Below are 21,696 nucleotides of genomic sequence, written 5' to 3'. Positions count from 1 at the left end.
CAATCTCAAGCCTGGAGCATTGGAGCAAGTCTGGGTCTTAATAATTAAAGTTATTTGCTATTCATCCTTTTTTCATTTTACATACTTTATTTAAATTTCTTTGTCCTTTCTCCTAAACTGTGTACACATAGTTCTTTTAGAAAACCAAGTCGAGGCAGGCAATGCTCTTGTATTGAGCAAAATCACTGTATGATTAATATGATTAGCACTCTAACCCTCCTAAATTCTCTGATCTTCTTTCTCACTTGTTTTGGATTTTAGAGCATTGAAACAGCTTTTTAATCAGTGTCCCTCAACTTCAAATTATATGCTATGGTGTGGTGGGAAAAATGGTTTGGGCTCAGACTGCTGAGAAAAATAAGCACTACTGTCACACTCAACATGGTTGATGTTTTGCGGCTTCTTTTCTTTTCTGCTAGTCTCATCTTGGGAGGGGTAGCGAGGATCAGATGGATTTCCTGAATTGGGCAAAAATCATGTTTAGGACGATATAAGAAGTGGTGTAAATAGTTAAAGACATCGACCTGAGCCCAATTCCTGCACGTTCATAAATGACAATCTTTTGCGAAGACGGGATACCAAAACACAGACTCCCGTGCTGCTGCCACAGTAAGTGACCTGTGACAGCCTCTTTGAGGAGATTGTATCCACTCAAATACGTTCAACAAATATACCTTATTATGTCCTCGGGGGATTTTCCCCGAAGAATAACCTCAACCACGAGGGTGAAAAGTCTTGTTCCGCTTGGGGAGAAAAGGGGTCGGACCAAATCCAATCCTTGTGCAGCAACCACAGAACTAAAGCCAGAATGTGACTGGAAAGGTTTATGTTTTTATGGCTTTACTTGGAAAGTCCGGTGCAACAAAGGCTTATTTTCTTCTCGGATTCCTTCATCGGGTATTTTTGGAGCCAGCTGTGATTTGCCAAATGTGATTTCAGTGTCACAAAAGAGCATCACTCACGATCTGGGGATTTTTTTTTTTTAATTTACACTTCATTTCACAACCAATGTGTGCTACTTCTTGGTTATTTTTAGAACAGTGTGTAGCTTCTTGACATCTCTAGTCCAGTGTGTGACTATCAAGATTTACTACACATAAATTGTCAAACTTACTTTGCTTAAAGCTGCGAAGCTGTTAGCTTAACTAAATGTGATGCCAGGCAACACCGGCACACTGCAGCGTTGCTTTGTTAAAAAACCTGTGCTGCGTGCACAGCTTGACATTCACCGGATAAATGAAAGTGATAGCGAAGACACGGTTGAACGTCTGCTGATCCCGTGTAGGTGCTGAGCAGGAGAAACAAACAGGCTTTTCATTTTGATGTCTGAACCCAGTGTCACACAGCTGTCAACATGTAAGTGCGTGCCAAATTTAAGCAGCGATTCTGGCTTTATGTGCAGGTCCCCATGCCTCGCAAATGAATTCGTGTCCATAGATCCAACCACATTAGTTTTCTAAGACACTATAAACGTCGCCTTGTACAGCTACCGCGGTGTTGCATCAACTAAAGTACACTTCTGAGTAACTGATTGGCTAAACAGCACCTCTATCAGTTCAGACTCCAACAGTCAATTTAATTAAAGGGTTTTTGTCACTCTGGTCACTAAATCTTTTAAGTTACAACTGAAAAATGACAAAAAAAATTGAATTTATTGCTGCACTGAAGCAACACTTTAGAAACTTTAATGGCCCCTGTTGTCATACAAGGAAAATGTGATTTCACTTATGCTCGTATTCTGTATGAGTGATCAATAGATATAATCTGCTAATGGGGTGAGTTTATGTCCAATGGCCTTATGTCTTCTGCAGAAATCTGCTCACTGAGGTACTTTTTGAGCCAATGTCCTTTTTATACTCATCCAATACTTGGCACCACACACTCATATGGTCTGATAGCCTGGCAGTGGCTAATGTGTGCAAATTGTCATTGGGAGTCTTTTTATATCAAGCACCAGTGCTCAGCACTTCTTTAGAAGGTGACTTCAGCATTTCTCTCCCTTCCATCTCATTTAGTGTGTAGATCCATTGTTGAATATACAGTATGGGTCTGTAAAGCAGGAAGTGCCCTTGTCTCAGGGTGTCCTTGAGATTGCAGTCCGGAGCCAGGTAGAATAAGCGAGCGAGAAAAATTATGTAAAAACCATTCCGCTTTTTTTTTCTTTTTACCTGTTAATTTCACCCTTCAGGTTTGACTTTCATTTATTGCACGGAGTGGCTTAGCACCGTTTTCATGGCACCTAGGACATAATGTATTCACTCCAGCCTACACATTCAACAACAAATACAAGCACCCCAAACTTTTCCAGTTTCCCCTCCTGACAGGATGCACTTGAGACCTTTTAAGTGGCACTGAAACAGCTCCTTACTGACAATCTCTGCAAGTCGAAAAAACTGCAAACCACTTGGTCTCTGCTTGACTAATTATTTCAGTCTTTACCTCTAATGCCTTGTCAATAACCCACGTTCTTCAAAAATGTGCAACATGTGCGATTAAAGAGCAATTAATGTGATTTCATTTTGCTCTCTTAGCCTTATAAGGAGAACGCTGCAGCAGCTCTGTTGACATGAGTTGTTAATCACAGCAGCAGCTTCCAATTGTGTTCAATTTCCCCTTCCTTTATTTATTATCACAATGGTAATTCACTTCACTATGAAATAAATGAGGGTAGAGCTAAGAGTTACAAGCGGCTTGAGAATATGAATGTAGTTGCGTTTGTTGTATCTAAAGTTTGGCATCGGTGCGAGGAAAGTTTTCAGATAGCTCACTGTCGATGTCATGACTTTGTGACCATTCTTGATGAGCGCGGGTTCACGAGGCAGCTGTAAACTACATTTCTGGCCGAAGTAGGAATGCATGCACGAGGCCAGAACTATTTGTAACAAATCATTAATTTTGTCTGGACGCGTACCGGCTGACTGCACTAAAAATATGGTTTAGCGAAATGCAACACTCATTTAGATAATATGGGTTTGGCAAAAGTGCACGTTGTTCACTTGACCCCACTTTTTTTTTTTCCCCTTACACAATTCTTCTGTGTGACACTGTAGTTAATCAGTAGGCTGAATCAGTCGTAAGGCTGTGATTCCACATGATTTTGCAGGGTATACCACTTACAGTTTAAAATGAAATGTCCCACGCCCTCTTTTGCAGTCCTTAAAGCTGCAGCATGAGAACAATTCTAACATCTTACAGGATAGCTAAATTATGATCTCTTGAGCACTTTGTTTTAGAATACATTCCAATTTCACGAGCTTTGCATTTTAGTTCGCATGGATTGTCACATCCAATTACTATATTCAACACGCATCCCTGCTCCTAGGCTTGCCTCTGGCTATTGTGTTTGATCAGGTATACTTTGGACTCACTGTAGAATCAACTAATTGTCTGTTCGACCTTGAACAGGCTGGAGGGAGCCTGGACAGGAGCTACCATGTACAATTAATTCATTTCCCCTCCCTCCATGTCTTTCTCCATTTGAATGAGCAGTGCACTTTCTCACATTAAACTGCTCTTTCATTCCTTGATAGTTGTTAACCTAGAGCTTTTATTGGAGCTAAGTGATTGGGACCAAATTTGTGCATAGACTTCAAGTACTGCACCTCAATAGTTAAACATATGTGACCGTTCTTTACATTTTTATGTTGATGTTTTGCTAAACTCAGACAGAATTACCAGTTTATATTTATGGGAATGGTAACTGAGATTTGTAACGCCTGTTTGCATCTTCTAAACACTTCAGACTGAGTCAGTGTTTAATTTGTAGACCTGTTTTTTCTGAGGTGATATACGCTGATGGAGAATGTTAATAGTTCTTGAAGACTATTAAATGAACATTAAAAAACAATAGACTGAACATCAATCATTTAGCCACCCTCGGTGGGTTATGAATCATGGCAAAAACAAGTTCCCAAGGGAAAAAGAATAATATTTGAATAATTTCTAAGTGCTTTATCCAAAAATCAGCCCTGTTCTTTTTCTTGTATACTTTTCTAGTTATTTACGATGTAAATTAAATAAGGCCACTGTTTGACGGAGGCGATTTGACTAAGTGCTTGCTGTTTTTATGAGCATCTGTACTGTGCCAACAACAAGCAGACACAATGCCAGATAACTGCAAAAGTTTAACAAGAGTTAAAGCCAGAGCATCTTTCATTACCTTAATGGACGCTGGACATGATAAAGATAACGTGTGCTCTCGACAGACACAAAATTAAAACTACTGACAGGTAAAGTGAATAACCCTACAGTGCAGCTTTCTGCTGGGAATCCTCGTTTCCTGGTATTTAACTGCATAGTACGCCACACAGCTTAACTATATACCAATTTCAGCATCACTCCCTGATGGCAGAGGCCTCCTGACAGCAGAACAAGGTGCTCAAGGTTTTGACCCAGCCTCCAAACGCCCCAGATCCCAATCCACAGAAGCTTCGATGGGATATGCCAGAAAAGCCCAATTAACCCCCCCACCCAGAGAACCCAAAGGATTTGGAGTCATTGTTCCAGTTCCAGAAACCAGATGCCACCCTTGTCTGTGCCCTGACAAGATGTCCTGTATATCTAAAAGCACATATTGGCAAAGAAAACAGCACTTTTAAAAGGAGTGAGTGCACTCCATAGGCTTGGAAATGATCAAAACCATTAAAAAGCCTATAGTTGTCCATTTTCAAAGATGCAGCAAGCTTTACCTTACACATCAGTTCAGTCGGGGACACAGAGTTGCATTGGAAAACTTTTGCAGCACAGTCTGGAATCACTCATTTGCAATACTGTGTATTTCTGAGAAGATTTATCCATGGCGGTGGCTTCTCATGCCAGATACCCAAAAGCATTGTTGGAAGGCAGCCATAATTGTCGTTTGGCTGTGCTGCAGACTATGGCATCTCAAAGCTGTTTCTAGTCTGATGTCGCCTCATGAAAATTTAATGAAGAAATAGTTTCCAAAAAGGTGCCGTTTACGAAAGCAACAGAAGACACTAATTAGCGATATCACAGCAGGGAAAGCAAAACTTAAAGATGTACATAAACCTCATTGGCATTCACAGTAAGCAGGTCTTGTTTGGCAGGTTAAGACTTAGCCAACGTTGAAGAGCAGCAGATATTTTGCATATGGGGGATCTTGCGGTGTAGACAGTGTTTGAGTCTGCAGCCTCTCAGAGATCATCACTTGCTTCAAAGTGAAAATACTTCCTGTTGAGAGCTGTGAGCTTCAGACAAAACTGCTCTGGGCTTTGATTTTCTTTGTTTTGCTCAAAGAACATGGTTGGGGCAAAAGTGCAGCGTGAGTTATTTTCTTTCACTTCTCAAACGGCAGCAAGATGTTGCTCGCCCTTGTTCAATCAGAAAGTTGAGACGTGCGCGGGAACAAGACAGCTTTTACAACACGGCAAAGCCACCTGCCGTCACCAAAGGACATCAAAACTCTGCTGCACATGTAGCCACTGAAGCCCCATCCTTTCCCCCAGGAAAAGAAAAATTGGCATTTATATGCCGTGGAGAGATGAGATTATTATCACTCTCAAATCTATCACTCTCACGAGACATTTAACTTAGCTTAAATTAGCTTAGCATAAATACTCAAAACATATAATTGATACCTATTTTTATTCTACCCCAAGCTACCTAAAATTCTTTCCTTATTCTTCATTTATTTCCTTAAGCCGAGCTTTATGTACAGTAGCTGCCTGTTAACTTTTTACGCTAAGCTAACTAGCTGCTAGCTTTAGCTTATTGTATTGTATTTGTCATTCAAAAATGCTGCTACATGTAAAAGCTATTTCTTTAAATCCTCAAGATTTTTTTTCTTCTTTTATTTTCCAATTGTCTCTTCCCCCTCCCTAGCACAAGGTTTAATGCAACCCTCAGTTCTGATATATGCAACAATGTCTGTATAACCTATTTCCAGAGGACCAGCTGCCCCCTGGTTTCCCCACCATAGACATGGGCCCACAGTTGAAAGTGGTGGAGCGAACACGCACTGCCACCATGCTCTGTGCTGCCAGCGGCAACCCAGACCCAGATATCTCTTGGTTCAAAGACTTCCTCCCTGTCAACACCAGCAACAACAATGGGCGCATTAAACAGCTCAGATCAGGTAGGTTTCCTCTGCTGAAAATCTAATTACCGGACAGGGAAGTCTTCTTTCTTGTTTTCTTCTATCTGATCTGCTCCCCCTATTGTATCCTCTGTTCTTTCATCCACTTCTTCCTCCCATAATTTAACTTCTCATTTGGCTTTTAATTTTGTAGGTAATGGCATTGTTTCTACTATTTCCTGTCCTCTACTTTCTGTACGCCCTGGTGTGTTGTGTCCGTTTGTGTGTCTCCCTTTGTCTTCCAGTGTTGTCATGGGCTGTTGGGATTGTTCCCCCTCCCTCTGTGTTTGCTGGCTTCTGCCCCAACTTCTGCCCTCATTGCTCACTGCTGTGACTTTTTTACAATGAATTCTTTTGCTGTTTTCTGTTGATTTCCTTTCCACTGCATTGGTGCAGAATTTTTTAGAACCATTTTCTTCATGTTCTTATGTCTTTTCTTTTAACAATTAATATTCAACATTCGGCTTCATTCAGAATCTGCAACGGAGTGCGCATACTTTTAAAACAGGAAAACACGCTCCCTCCCCCCAAAAAATCGAATTAATGTACTTTTGTCTAAATTTTACTTTCCAAAAGGTATCTTAAACTAATTTGGGTCGATATTTGCTGTGTTTAAGACCTTTTAGGTTTGAGAAATACATTTAATTTTGGAGACTAATCAGCCACAGTAGTGCGTAAAACTTCGTAAAGCTTTTCCCTCTCCCCCCAGCCCCTTGATTCATTGACTTTAGCAGTCCCTGCTTTAATGTTTAGCTGCCAGCTTTGCTTTTTTTGCCTGTGACACACCCCAATATACTCATTATATATACACTCAAGTTTGATTTTAATATCGCAATATAGAACTTAGACATACATATAGCCTGCAACTTTATTTAGCAGCTAATAACAGCGCATTAACCTAACTACTTAAATTTTAAGTCTTGTGTGTTTGACCCCCTGTCTTCACAGATTTCACAGCTGTTCTTTGTTAAATCATCGTGTTAACCTTACTTCCTTGCTGACTTGTTTTCAACAGAATTGTGTAGCATTAATCCTTTTTGCTAACGTGCAACTCAGAGTTTATAAAGCATTAACAAAACCTTGTTAACTAAACTTACCTAAAGAATATAATCCTATTCTTATGCTGTCTTTCTTCTCTCTATATTTTTAAATCTACAGAATCCTTTGGTAAGTGCTTAGCTCTAAAGCACACATCACCTCCACTAATTTCCATGTTCCAACAACTATTAAAATGCATGGCATGCATTTTACTAACAGATAGTTTAGTCTCAGGGCTACTACTAGAGGCACATACACTCTTCCCTCACCCCACGGTGTCCTGTCACTACCAGCTGTAGCGTCACCCAATCTGGAGGTTATCCAAAGTTTAGCTTAGCATTGTCATATACTGACCTGGATAATGATCTGTCCTCACATGTTTGTAACTCACTTACTGACCCACCGCTTACTCACTTAATCTTTTAACACCAGCACATCTTAGGCATGGAAATTTGAAGAACCTTTAGAGAGGTGACCAGCTCTTCTTAGCTCAGGTCAAGCAAAGGGATCACACTTTTTTTTTCTTTAAGTATCTCTGCTCTCAATCTTACACACCACAAAGTCCTGAAAGTCTTTCCCTTCAGTAGATGGTCTTCAGAAGCCATTGCCACTTCCAAAATGGCACCTCCCCGTGGTACACCAATGTGTCTCTCTGACCAGTGATTTTTCTATGATGAATCCTGTCTTTCTTTGCCAGTAGAGTTCAGAAAAAAAAAGTTCTTATTCTCTTTCTCTCTCCTTTCTCTTTTCCTGTAGTACCTTTATTTACGTACCCTGTTAAATCTAATTTGATTCTTCTTCCAAAGCCCCCAGCCTCTATCTACACGTACTAATGCTTCTTCTTTCTAATCTTATTTGCATTCATATTATCCACCCAGGTGGTACACCAATAAGAGGTAAGAGTGCTGAACTGACGTTCACAGAATGAAAATAATACAAATTCATTCTTGCTGTCAATCCATCCATTCACTTGAATCACCTCCATTTCTGTCCTGTTTACCAAGACCGAATCCCATTTCGTTCATATGGACCTTCCTTCTTATTTGTCCTGTTTCGTTGACTACGTTCGTATTTCATCTTTCTGTCTACGCTTTATTTACTCCTTTGTGTTCTCGTTTTAAGAGCCCGTTTAGCTCAGTTGCGATATGCTTGCCCTGGCTCGAATAAGCATATCCAATGACAATTATTTTTTTAAACTCTATTTTTTACGTTTCATTTTTGTTTTCTTTTTGGCCATAGCGAATCATGTGTCCCTCTTTTTGTCCAACTAAAACAACCAAGCATTTTTCCCCCTTAGCTGTTCTTGTTCAGCACTAAAAATATGCACAGATGCTGTGGAATCACGCAGGCATGCTGACGACAACATTGCCTCTCCTCTGCTTTTTTCTCCCAAAGAATTCTTTCTATCTTTGCAAACTATTTTTTTTTCCATTTCTTCTATTTGCTTTCCTCTCCTGTACCTCTACAAAAAAGCCCAAACAACCACTTTTTTGATAAAGTTTCTACGGTGCTTTTTTTCTCTTTCACCTATTTTTCTTACTTTTCTTGGGTTTGGAGACTATTTTACTTTTTGACTTTTTTTCTTCAGGGTTTGGGAAGGCAAACAAGTAGAGTCTGGCGAGGACCCGATTGGCTCATTTTTGCCGTGTGACATGGAGCCGGAGAGTTGTTGATGCATAAAGCCATTTTTCCCTGGGTCATGTGACACCACACTGCTGATCCCATTGGTGGATTTTTATGGGTGTCTTTTGTGGCTTTCACAAGCTAAAGCAGTGGCTGGTTACCTTCTTGTCGGCTCAGGCCGGTATTTTGAATTTTGTCTTCTAATACAATTGCATTTTATTTTTCAGCTAAGGGTTGTCAGAAGGTTGTAAGTTGTGTCGACATACATTTCTTCGCTAAGATTTGCATGTCAAAACTTTTGTTACAGAGGGTTATATGGTGCTTTTGCCTTGCATAATACGTTCAATTACATTTTTTCCAGATGTCTCAGCAGCATTTTTCAATTTTTTGGCACGAGCTGCATTTTTTTTGAAAAGTCACTTCACTTAAATGAAGTCCCAAATTATTCTGCAGGCAGAATAATACACCTGATTTGTGATTGAATATGCTAAAATTCATACCTAAATTTCTTTTGTTCAATTGTCTTCCCTTGTTATGCTGCTTTCTTATACTGTAAACCTCTTTTGTTTGATCCATGTTTCCCTGAAGTAGTATCACTCATCCCCATATTGACCAGTCCAGTGATATGTTGTACATTGACGGGCTTGCCCCTATTTTTCAAAGTGACATTTTTTTTTTTTTTCCATTGGCGTTAGGATGAGTGTCTTGTTAGAGCCTATAGGTAAAAAAGCTTTTTTTTTAATAAGAGATCATCAAGAGGGTAAATATATTAGCGACTGACTTTGGTGTTATTTTTCTTTTTTTTTCCCTTTGGATTTGGTTGACGATGTGTTTTTTTCCTTTCTTTTCTCGTGTTGCTACTTTAGGCTTCTTGAAGGAAACTATTTGTATCGCAGTGTTTTGCCTCACTTACAGTGCGATTGCACAGTCTCCATTTCACCTCAGCCAGCGGATCAGGCTGTGACAATAAGTGATCGAATTTAATGTTTATAAAAATTTTATTCATACATTTAATTGGATATCGATCAATTATAAGGTTCATTTCACTGATCTACTGATGCTTAGAAGGACAGAAATCTAGAAATGATGGGCACTGACGTTGACCTCCATGAGGTCAAACGAGCCCGTTGCTTTTTTGTTTGTTGTTTTTTTTTTTTGTTTGGTTCTTTTTTGCTTGTGAACTTGATGCCAACGACATAGCTTTAACCGAATATACTTTGCTACCCCGTTTGCTATTCCCAACCAGGAGCCCTCCAGATAGAGCAGAGCGAAGAGTCTGACCAGGGGAAGTATGAATGCGTGGCGACCAACAACGATGGAACCCGCTACTCTGCCCCAGCAAACCTATATGTCAGAGGTAGGAAGCGCGCGTTAAGCACCACCAGCATGCTTCTGTCAAACATTACATTAACTTTCTCTTTACGACTTGAGAGGAATTTTTAAATTAGCCAATAAAGTCTGCAGGGGCCACATCGTGTGACTCTATTGTAAGTATGCTTGATTTGTTAAGTTTAGTTTTTGGTATTGGTTTGGTTTTTGGTTTTTGCACTTGACTTACCTGCACTGATTTGAACCTAAAGTGGTCTTTTACATGTTTCTGGCCCTTTTCTCTCGATTATCCTGAATCTAACACTGCTTGCTGTTTTTATCTACTAATTGCTTTTAAAACCTAACTGTTGGAGGCGGATGTCCTCCCTCCCCTCCATCAGCCCTGACTTTTTTTTCCCAGCAGTAAACAGCTCCTTTTTCTACCCACTGGTCAACAATGGAAGGACACCTTTAATCCCATTACCTTTGCTGCTGACGATGAATATGTTAAAACACCAAATTCAAGAGTTTAAACTGGAATATAATAATTTCATTATGTAACAGTGGTGAATTTTGTTATCCTGCAATAAAGATGAAATTAGCTGACAAAAGAAAACAGTCACAGCTGCACAGCGTTTGAAATATAAAGCTTAACGATTTTGGTAATTACGACATAGTTCAAGAGCAGCTTTTAGTGATCTCTTTTTTTCCTACAGAGCCTGTAATCAACAGTTTTTTTATATTTCTTTTTGTTTAGCCAGAATATGTAGCACAACTCTTCTTACGTACTTCTTATTGCACTTAGTATGCAAAGCTTTTTTTTGCTTTTATATACAAAACCCACTGTTTTTGCTCCAGTAATCCAGAAACTTTCCATGTTTAGAGCCTATATATATATATATATTTATGTATATATATATTTATTTATTTATTGAGTTTATTATATTTTTCTTCCAAATATTTCAGTGCTCTTTAGTCCTATGGTTAGCTTTCATTAATTATAGTTTCAAAGTATTTTTTACAAGCTATGTAATCAACTTTAATTAATATTTACTATATTTGAAGCTAACCACATGACTTGAGCAGACGATATGTTTTTTTCTTCTTATTTAGAAGGATTGAAATGAGACAGGTTAAGGCTTTGCTTTGTAACGTGGGTGCTCTTGGGTGCAAGCGGCTTCCTGCGCCCTCGAAACAGAAGGTCCTTCTAATTGTTCAAGTAGCATTTGAACACCTAAAACATGGCCTTTTTACTCTCTGTGTTTCCCTTGTTTTTCTCCTTTCCTTATTTTTATTTTGTTCTGCATCAATTTCCCCACATCCCTCAGAGCTGCGAGAAGGTTGGTGTGTTTTTTACTTTTTGAACACAACAGAAACAAGTGTTTTTTTTTTTCTTTTTAGCTACATTTTAGAGACATTCAAAATAAAAAAACTGATGTATTACTGTAGACTTTTTTTTTTTTTTTTTTGTGCTTCTATGAATATTATTTTTCTCTGCTGTACGTTCAGTGTCCATGTTCCCATTGAGAATGCCTCTGGTCCTTGCTTGACTGTCCAATAGGTGGTGCATGTTTTGCATCTTGAGGTGGGGTTTTAGGAATGATATTTGCATCCGTCTGACGGTCTATTTGCATGGTCACCTGTTAATGTTTGGACTAGCCACCCCTTTCCCCCAGCTCTTACCCTGTCAGTGTTCCTGCTTGGTTTCTCTGATGACTAACAGCACAGCAGGGGAATAGGGTAAGGCGGTTAAAAGCAAGAAAGAAAACAGCATTAGGAAGATCACTGTCTTTCATTTATCGGTGCTTAGAACTAAAGCCACCTCCATTCACATGGATGTCAAATGTTTCTCTGCATGCAAGAGTTTAAGCCTTAGTCTACACAAAAATTTTCCTCTAACGGAAGTCTGTCACAGATAAGAGCATGTTCAAGCGAAATCCACCTTTTGTTGTAATTGGAACTAAAGGCAGGCATCAAGCTGTAAAAACAATCCTGCCCTTAGAGACGATCCACTTCCTCAGATGAGGATGTTTCTGCGCAGGAAGTCATGAAAGAATGATGTATTTAGAGCGTTATCCACAAGACTTGACAAATGTAATGATATTCAAATGAGCAGGATAATATTATGTCTGTGGGGAGCGTGATCCAATTGGATATTAATTAAATATTGAGCGAGAGAAACGTTGTATTTAATAATGCAAGCAGTTCCCCTAGATTTCCTCTCTGGAGAGCTGCCGCCTGTTCAACAGAATGGGCTCTGTGAATTAGTAGCAGGCAGCTGCGAGAGCACGTCTAAGTTCTAGTCAAATATAGCACAAGTAACTCGCTTAGACTCAGCGTAAGTGTAACTACAAATATTCCAATCTTTAGAAGTGATTTATTCCTTCATTTATTTCTTCAAGGTTCGCTAAATAATTTATTGAGTAATCCATTTTGAATGCCACGAGCAGTAACACTGACTTTACGTTTTATTTGAATCCTCGCTAGACGTTGTACAACAGCACCTGGTAGTACCAGCCTCATTTCCTTTGTGCCTACGTCCCCTGGATAAACCTGAGTGCTAAGATGATGTTATCTTCTTTTGTGTCTCCCTGTTCTCCCTTAGCTTGTGCTAGCCGCAGTTAGAGCAGTGTAACAGTGTCAGACTAACCTCTCCATTTACACCGAGTGACACAATGTCTTCCCTCTGACCCTGTTACTGCTTCTTTTGCCCCCGCAGCCCCCTTTCCCTAGACTCCCTCATGTGGTTGCCTCCCAAAGCCAACATTGTTCTTGTATGCATGATTGATTCTTGCTCTCCTCCAGAAGGCCTCGATGCCATTCCTGTGTTACCAGCGTCACACACTGACATTCATCTTTTTAAGAAATTGTAGCCTTTTTAAAGATTTTTATTGGAGCAAACCTGCACAATTAAGAGTAATTTAATCTAACAATATTTTAAAAAAGAGTCACCGTAAGAGTGAAATGTATCACATTTTTGCAGGAATAGCACATTATAGTGCATTATTGATGTGCTGCAAAACTAGTATTGGAATTGGAAGTAACATTACATTGAGCATTTCAAAGGTGATATTCCCGCCCAGATCCCAATCCGATACTATGCCGATATTCGATGATTTAAACCTACAGTATATCGGCTGATACTTTTCTTTCAGACAGATTTCTGTAACATTTGCTTATGCCTAGTTATTTATCACTCCTTGCTTATAGCTTTTATTTAATAAACTTTTATTTTTTACAAGAACTCTTTAATCCGCTGATTGTTTGCAGACTTCCCTCTAGTGGACAAATTATGCAACATCATTTATAAATGTGCATTTATTGGCCATTATATATGCTGATACCGATATAAGAGCCAGTAGCTGATATTGACCGATAAGTTTGCTGCACCAATGCATTGTTCGGACCCTGCAGAAGCATCCGTCTTTAAGTGTGCTACCCTCCTTTTAGGATTGAATCCTTTCCTATAAATCCCTAACATGGCACATCATTCCAGAGCTGTCAAAGTGAATGACGTTTTTTAGCCCTTTCTGTCAAAATGTACTGAGAGGCGTACAGTCATACTGAAAATAGTCTGAATTAGCATCATAAATGATGTTTATGATTTTGATTCGTTCCCAGGCATGGATTGAATTGTAGAACCACTGACTGTAATGTTGTGAGATTATTCATGCTTTGAGCGGCAGTATAACTACTCCTCTTAATAAATTTCACATTTATCTGAGGTGTATAGAACAGCTCCACTTTTCCTGTTTTTTGCGTGTGAAGCCTTTAAGTGTACGACCTACATGTCCATGTGATGTGAGAATGTGATGCGGCACATTATCTCACATCAGCTGGAAGTTTGCAGCCTGAAAGTTGTTTGTTTGCATACAACTGTGGAGTGCTGTTGACTCTCCAGCACTTTGTGCAGTTCTGTACATCCGTACTGATGGTGATGCAGTTTTTTGTGCATGGTGCTTGTGTTGTTGTTAATCCATTCGCCTCGTAATCGAAGTCTCGGATCGCATGAGTTAACCTTTAGTGAACATTCATAAATGGAGAAATCTTAGAGAATTTCACACTATTAAACATTTAAGAGTCTGTTAATATTCTCATTAAATGATTTTTTTCTTCTTTTTGGGTGAATGCCGTGTTTCTGTAAAGGTTTCCCCAGATTCCGCCTGGTTTTCATGCTATTTTTTGGTCTTTTTTTAGTGCGACGGGTGCCACCACGATTCTCCATTCCACCTACAGACAATGAGATCATGCCAGGCGGCAGTGTCAATATCACATGTGTAGCTGTGGGCTCCCCCATGCCATATGTCAAGTGGATGATGGGTGCTGAGGATCTTACGCCGGAAGACGATATGCCCATTGGACGTAACGTCTTGGAGCTTACGGACGTACGGCAATCGGCCAATTACACGTGTGTAGCCATGTCAACCCTCGGGGTGATAGAGGCTGTGGCACAGATAACAGTGAAAGGTACATGTGGCTTTAATTCTTCTGCTAATACTGTAAATAAAGACTCTAATTTTCATAGAAATGCCAATGCTAGAGGCAAAGGTATTAATAGTTCAGTTCAAGAGCTTTTCTTAGAGTGTGTATTTACTTCAAAATACAGTATGTCTCCAGTTTGCAGCTAATATTTATTAGTAATCTATCCGAGCAGCGACTACTGGCAGTGCTTTAAAGGAACTTATTTACCTCACACTGCCACGATAAGTCATCTGTAGAGGATTCCTTAAAGCTTTAGACAAGCCCTGGCACCAGCCTCGGTGCATTAGATGCCAGGCTGAGAATATAGTGAAGTGCTTATCTCTCAGCTGGAGAGCTACAGAGCCAAAAGCGCACCATTTCTGCGAGCAATTTGTAAGAAAGGAGGGGGCATGTTAGAGGGTGAAACATAGTGAGTATACTTTGGTGTAGACATGGTACTTATCTGTGCGTAATCATATCTACACTGCAGTGTGTCAGAAAGATACCCCCGATTGGTGCCGCCATGTTTACGAGCACACCGGGGACAGAGCCACGTACACAGACATTCAGCTTTGTTTTTCCAAGACATAACACAGAGATATTAGTCACAATATAACCCTCTGGCAGGAGCTCCCCCAGAAGCATACTTCAGATGGTGTATAAAGACAATCTATTGCCCTGATATCTTTTTGCCATGTGCCACGGTGTAGGGAATTAAAGTAATAAATTTACCTGTTTAATTATTAAAGTGATAAACACTGGGAAACCCAAGATTAACGACAACAACGCTCCGAAATGCTGAACGTGGAGTGTACAAGCCTTAAATCTCACTCATTAGATGATATGTCGCTTTTTTTCTTTTTCTTTTTTCTTCTTTTTTTACACAACTATAAACTAGAAAACTGAAGTAATATTAAGACTACCCACCCACCTAATCGAATACGCACAACACAGTCTCTTATGACTCCACATACACTGTGGCTCATCAGTATCGTGTGCAGCGGTCTGGTAAATGAAAGTTATCAATAAAAGTCAACCATCAACAAATTAAAATAAAGTCTCTACGGCATATAAAATAAATTCCTCTACCAATATGTGACTTTTGTGTATTTTGCATTTTTATTAATATTCATGCCATAATTATCATCACAGCGTTGCCCAAGGCTCCTGGTATTCCTGTAGTGGAAGAGCGCACAGCCACAAGCATAACATTGGCTTGGGACTCTGGCAACCCTGAACCAATTTCCTACTACATCATCCAGCACAAGTCCAAGTACTCGGATGAGTTGTACAAAGAGATTGATGGCGTAGCCACCACTAGGTACAGCGTCGGGGGCCTCAGCCCCTACTCCGACTACGAGTTTCGGGTGGTGGCGGTGAACAACATCGGCCGAGGGCCACCCAGCGAGAGCATTGAGGCCAAAACTGCTGAGCAGGCACCCAGCACCGCACCGAGGCATGTCCGAGGTCACATGATGAGCGCCACCACAGCGGTCATCCAGTGGGATGAACCAGAGGAGGCCAACGGACAGATCATGGGCTACCGAGTCTACTACACCATGGATCCCAGCCAGCACCCCAACCACTGGGAGAAGCAGATCGTCCGGGAGTCTAACTTTGTCACCATCCAGGGCCTCATCCCAAATAAGACCTACTATATCAAAATTTTAGCCTACACTTCAGTGGGTGATGGTCCTCTTTCTCCAGATCTTCAAATCATTGCTAAGACCGGAGGTGGGTTTGTTTTTACTTTATTTTTCATTAAGAAAAAAAAACCAACGTGACAATGAATGAAAATACTAAACTGGAAAAAAAGCTGCAAAAAAGTATCATTATTCTTAATCCTGCAATGAAAATTTTGAGTGTGACAAACATTTTTAGCCAGTGATCTTAAGTGAGAATGCCTCGTTGTTTATTTCTCACGAAAAAGTCCCGTGAAGACTATCCCAATAACTCAACCGCCAAGTGGCATGTGTGTGCACGTGTGACTCGGATGAGAGTGGATAGTGCAGGACGTGACGAGTAATGAATTTGTCTCTTCATTCTAATTCCAGTTCCCTCACAACCAACTGACTTCAAAGGAGAAGCCAAATCAGAAACAAGCATTTTGCTGTCGTGGAACGCTCCGACGCAAACCGGACAAGAAAACCAAGTGACAGGATATGAGCTTTTATACAGAAAGAGAGATGACAAAGAGGAGGTAATTACTTTCTAATATTAAGCGAATTTTGTCAACTCTTAAGACTTAAGAGTTCATAATTCTCCTTAACACATTAATAAGGCTCTAATCATTTTTGGGATTATTGTGTTTAATGTGCCTAACTTTCTTACTATTAGTCTGCATAGTTGATCTGTTCTTACCAAGTAAATGTATGTATATGCAATGTTCTATTGTTTAACTTGAGCTAAATCATGAAGCATTATTTCTAAGATATTGTTTATGTCAAAAGTTGAACTATTATAATTGTTATTGGTAAAACCTCTGACTTTGGTGAGACAATATCTCAAATTAAAGCTGTCTTAGTAAAGCCTATTATTTGATTTTTCTTCTGTTCTGCTGTAGTTTAACGAATCTTATACACAAAGTGACAGTGCCACCCTTTCCTCCCAGAAACGAGTCAGCTTTGAGCCGACAACAACGTACCTACTGAAGGACTTGAAGCCCTTCACTACTTACACTTTTCGGCTGGCTGCCCGAAGTAAACACGGAGTTGGAGCTTACACCAATGAAATCTCTGCAGAAACTCCACAGACACGTAGGTCTTCTTCCTTATCTGACAGGGTTGAAACTATCTGGGAAGGAACACATTTTCAAATGCATTCAAAGTTTTATGTGGGCCGCAAAAAAAAATAATCGAAGATGTGACAAAAATGTCAGAAAGGTCCTTCTGAGCACAGATAAACCAAATAAGATTTTTTCCCCCTTTAAATGTTTGATGCATTTGAAAATAGCAAAGCTGTAAACACTTAAAATGGAAAATCAGTGTTACAAAATCTACCTGACCATGCTGTATCCCCCCCTTTGAAAAGGTTGCATGGGCAGTGTACCCGGGGCTTTCCTGTAAAGTCAGGAGACGAGGTTATAAAAAAACTCCGGGCTCTCCACCTTTGTTGTGCAAAAACAGACGTAAATGAATGATAAAGCCTTGAATTATTTGTGTGAATGCCCACATCTGTGTCTCCTTTTTTTCTCCTAAATGAAAGGGCATAGCTGGCCTTTAGGAAGCCTTGTCTCCTGAAATTGCATGTCAGCCCAAAAATAAGAGAATAGAAATATTTTGGGGTCTGTCTGAGCTTTCTATGTGGCTACAATGGAGAGAAGCAAAGCAACTTTTTTTTCCCATTTTCTTCAAGAACTCTCACCTTAATACTCAATTCAGATTTGAATGAAGAGCGTTCATGATTTTCAATATCATAGAAAGCTCAAAGCGAGTACTGCCTTTGTAGTTAGGGACATGTTCACCCGAAAGACCTCAGATTTATGCAGCTGGTTAAAATTGGGGGAGGGGGTAAAAACTAAAATTGGAAATGCAGAGAATTACCAGTCTTAGATTTCTCATAGAAAAATAAATGAATGTTTTTAAAAAGAAGAGGATACTTCAGTGTATCTGACCTAAATCTGAGGGCTTTGAAAGACAAGGGCAGGGATCAGGTAGGTATAAAAGATCAGAAGTTCTAACTCGGCTCAGATGATGTAGTAAATGATGTAGTTAACTTAGAAAAAACAGTGCATGCCAATGTTAATCTAATAAATCAGTCATGTCTCCTTGGGAAGTTCTCTGTTGTACAATCAGGCTTTTACCACAAACCAACAGGCTTCGGAAAGGTTGGTGACAAACACAATATTTTTTTTCTATTTTTAAAAATAGTTACAGCATCAACCTTTATGTTTTTGGATTGATGGTAACTGCTTGCCAAATTTTTCTTAGTCTGTTTTAAAATGGTTTTAACTTAAATGTCATCTGAAGTAGGTGTAGCTTTTTTTTCTTTCATATTTACGGGATCTAAGAATATTAGGATATGTGATTTTTGTCTTCTTTGTTTTTACACTTTTTTTTTTGGTTCATGACAAAGGTAGGTTACATATGGTAAAGCTGTCCATGTTATTTTCCCAGTCAACACCATCCATTCATCACGAGTTGGTACACTTTTGTGTTTGTCGTTACCTTTCATTTTGCCTTTATTTGTGTATTCCACGTTTCACTGATTTAAAATGTTTTTGATTTACCCACATGTGTCCTTGTGCTTTTGCCTCATTTTTTTTATCATTTTATTTCCCTCTTCTTTTTTTCCCTTGGTTTTGGTCAATTCTACCATCATCACCCTGATCAAAACAAAAAACTCCTTTCAAAAACACAAAATCCCCAAAAACCAAATCCAACCCAATGAATGGCCTCACCAAAACCCACCAAAACCAAACCAAAAAAAAAAAAAAAACCTGCTCCAAATCCAACCCGACAACCAGAACCCTCGGGCCCACCTCAGGAAGTCAAGTGCTATAGCCCCAGCTCCACCAACATCCTGGTAAGTTGGCGGCCACCACCTGTAGAATTACAAAACGGGATCATAACGCAATACGCCATCCAGTACGCTGCGACCGAAGGGGAGGACACGACTACTCGTCAAATCGTCAACATCCCTCCGGAAAGCACCCAGTACCTTTTGGAAAACTTGGAAAAATGGACAGAGTACCGTGTGACTGTCACTGCTCATACAGATGTTGGAGCAGGACCGGAGAGCCTGCCGCAGGTCATCCGCACAGAGGAGGATGGTATGTGTTCGCTAAAACAAAGCTCCAGCTGCAATTCCAGTCTACCCTTCTTAACCTACCCTGTCAAATACTAACAGCCTTGCCTATATCTACAAACCCCCCTCTTCTCTTCTACCCTCTCTGCCTGCTTCTAATATGACTGTCGACACTTTAACCCTATTTTTGGACAATGCTTTTTAAAAAAAAAGAAACTCACTTTGCATAAAGCACCATTTTTTGGCTTTTTTTTTTATCCCCCACCCCTTACGCTGCTCAATTTCAACACATGGTATGGCATTTTCAGCAGAAGGCCTCCAAACTTCCAGTCCCAACTGTCATTTTTTAAACTTTTACCGAATGTCATCATTTTTTTCACTTTTTTCTTTTCTTTTTGAGAACTTGACAAATTGTGGACAGTGGGAAAAACAAAAGGTGGAAGATTTTTTTGTTTTTTTTTTGAAGGCCATTTTTTAAAAAGATTTTTTTTGTCTCCCGTCATGTGATACAGTCATTTTTAACCCATTTTTTTTTCCTTGCTCCATAGCCAAAATTCTTGCCGTGCTTCAAGCAGTCGAAACTCTTGAAGCCTCCTTTGGCTCCACTTTTCTATTGTGGCAAAAAGGCATTTTTATTCCATGTTTTTAAAATCCACTCTACCCATTTTTAATGTTTCGAGATTAGGTCAGTTGTCAGACCTGTTTTTGCGGTTGGTTTTTACCCCCCTCCTTACCATTGTTGAAATATTGATGTCATGCAGTGCTTGTTGCAGTTTGCTGCACTTTTGTGATTTTTATTTTTTATTTTTTTAGTCACTGCAGCATTTTGCGCTACGGCTTTGGGCAAGAGTCAAAAAAAGAGAGAGAAAAAAAAAAGGGGGTGAAGGGGTTCTCTATAATTTTCACCTTTTTTCTTCTATCCCATGGTGTTCCTCCAGTTCCTAGCGGGCCACCTCGTAAAGTTGAGGTGGAGGCTGTCAACTCCTCATCAATTAAAGTGATCTGGCGTTCACCGATGCCCACCAAGCAGCACGGTCAGATCCGAGGGTACCAGGTGCACTATGTCAGGATGGTTAATGGGGAGCCCACAGGACAGCCAGCCATCAAGGACATCCTGATTGATGATGCCCAGGTACAACACCCCCACCCCACCCTCAGCCAACCACATCATCTGAGACACATAGTAATGTTTTTCTCACTCACACCTTTTACATCAGGCTAAATCAGTCTTTTATTTGGAGTGAAATTACAAACTATTATTATGTAAGCCTGATTATTTATTCAGCTTAGTTGTAACTTGTTTTGCCACTAATGAGAATTCAGTTGGATACACAAGATTGCTGCATATTTATCTGTATATGGATGATCATTTCTGCTTTTGCTGTAAATATTTTCTATGAAAAAATTGTATTTAATTTATTTAGTGGCTGCAGACAAACACTATGTGTGTGTGTGCATTTTATTTCCAGTGATTAGTGTCTATACCTTATTTGTTGTCTCTTTTTCTCTCCATGTTCTGATATCAAAATCAGTGGGAATATGATGATACAACTGATCATGTGAGTAGCTCAACTTCACGAAATACAAATGTTTTCTCCTGCTGTCAACCTCTGCATGAATGCATGTGGTACATATGTTAACTAACAGGTTGAGTGTTATTTCATCTTCAAAAACTGCAGAAAGGAAGCTCATTTGAAGCTTACCAAACTGCAAGTGCTGATGAACAAAATATAACATGAAATAAAATATGAACTTTTGTAGTTATTTATTAAGTAAAGCTTTTCACTGTGATCCCTGTCAAGTCACACATGCCTAGAGTTGAAGTATATGTGATGCAGCATATCAAAACCAGGTCAAAATGTTTATTTTTTTAAACATTTTTATATTTAAAATTTTAGTTTAACATGGCCTCCAAGCCCTTTATGTTGTACGGCAAAGACCCTACAATACAGCACTTTGGCAACAGTGGGAAAGAAAAACTCCCTTTTAACAGGAAGAAACCTCTGGGAGAACCAGGCTCAGGGAGGGGCAGCCATCTGGCACGATTGGTTGGGGGCGACGTTTTAGTTTATTTTTGGTGACTTTTTAACTTGAAGATGTCGAACTGTGTCTGCGCTTTAAATTATTGTGGTTTAGTCATGTGCAAATGAGTAAATAGTCACGTGTAGTATGTTTGGAAATGGTTAAACTTCTGATAAAAACTCAGTTGCCCCCATCACCAAAGGGGTAAATTTAGCTGGGTGAATGGACGGGTCCCACCCCCAGCCAACTGCTGCTGCACTCAGTACGGTCTGTTCTTGTCAACGAGGAGGGAGAGACGATTTGCAAAGAGCTGTTTATTTGACAGTGAAGTCAAGATAACAAACACTGGAAATATTGGGAAGAAAGGTTTTTCCTGATTGTGTTGTTGCGTGGCTACAGCTGGG

General features: G+C 39.7%; 1 protein-coding gene across 34 annotated transcripts in view; it reads left to right on the top strand.

Annotated features, from left to right (window-relative positions):
* LOC100708363 (protein tyrosine phosphatase receptor type D) overlaps positions 1–21,696 on the top strand; it is a 397,350-nt gene that overhangs the window by 338,814 nt on the left and 36,840 nt on the right. For 12 of the 34 annotated variants that reach the window (XM_025906064.1, XM_019352726.2, XM_019352689.2 and 9 more), the window contains 12 exons: positions 5,906–6,094; positions 7,253–7,261; positions 8,011–8,028; positions 10,002–10,112; positions 11,392–11,403; positions 14,261–14,530; positions 15,677–16,258; positions 16,579–16,724; positions 17,136–17,280; positions 18,990–19,295; positions 20,209–20,402; positions 20,803–20,829. In XM_025906064.1, coding sequence (XP_025761849.1) covers positions 5,906–6,094; positions 7,253–7,261; positions 8,011–8,028; positions 10,002–10,112; positions 11,392–11,403; positions 14,261–14,530; positions 15,677–16,258; positions 16,579–16,724; positions 17,136–17,280; positions 18,990–19,295; positions 20,209–20,402; positions 20,803–20,829 — 2,009 coding nt within the window. The remainder of the gene's footprint in view (positions 1–5,905; positions 6,095–7,252; positions 7,262–8,010; positions 8,029–10,001; positions 10,113–11,391; positions 11,404–14,260; positions 14,531–15,676; positions 16,259–16,578; positions 16,725–17,135; positions 17,281–18,989; positions 19,296–20,208; positions 20,403–20,802; positions 20,830–21,696) is intronic. The other 22 variants (XM_025906071.1, XM_025906070.1, XM_025906072.1 and 19 more) reach the window with 13 other exon arrangements.

The sequence above is a fragment of the Oreochromis niloticus genome, linkage group LG3 (assembly GCF_001858045.2).
Source record: "Oreochromis niloticus isolate F11D_XX linkage group LG3, O_niloticus_UMD_NMBU, whole genome shotgun sequence".
Lineage (NCBI taxonomy): Eukaryota > Metazoa > Chordata > Actinopteri > Cichliformes > Cichlidae > Oreochromis > Oreochromis niloticus.
Note: the sequence above shows the minus strand (reverse complement) of the source record. Positions and strands in the feature narration are given on the sequence as shown.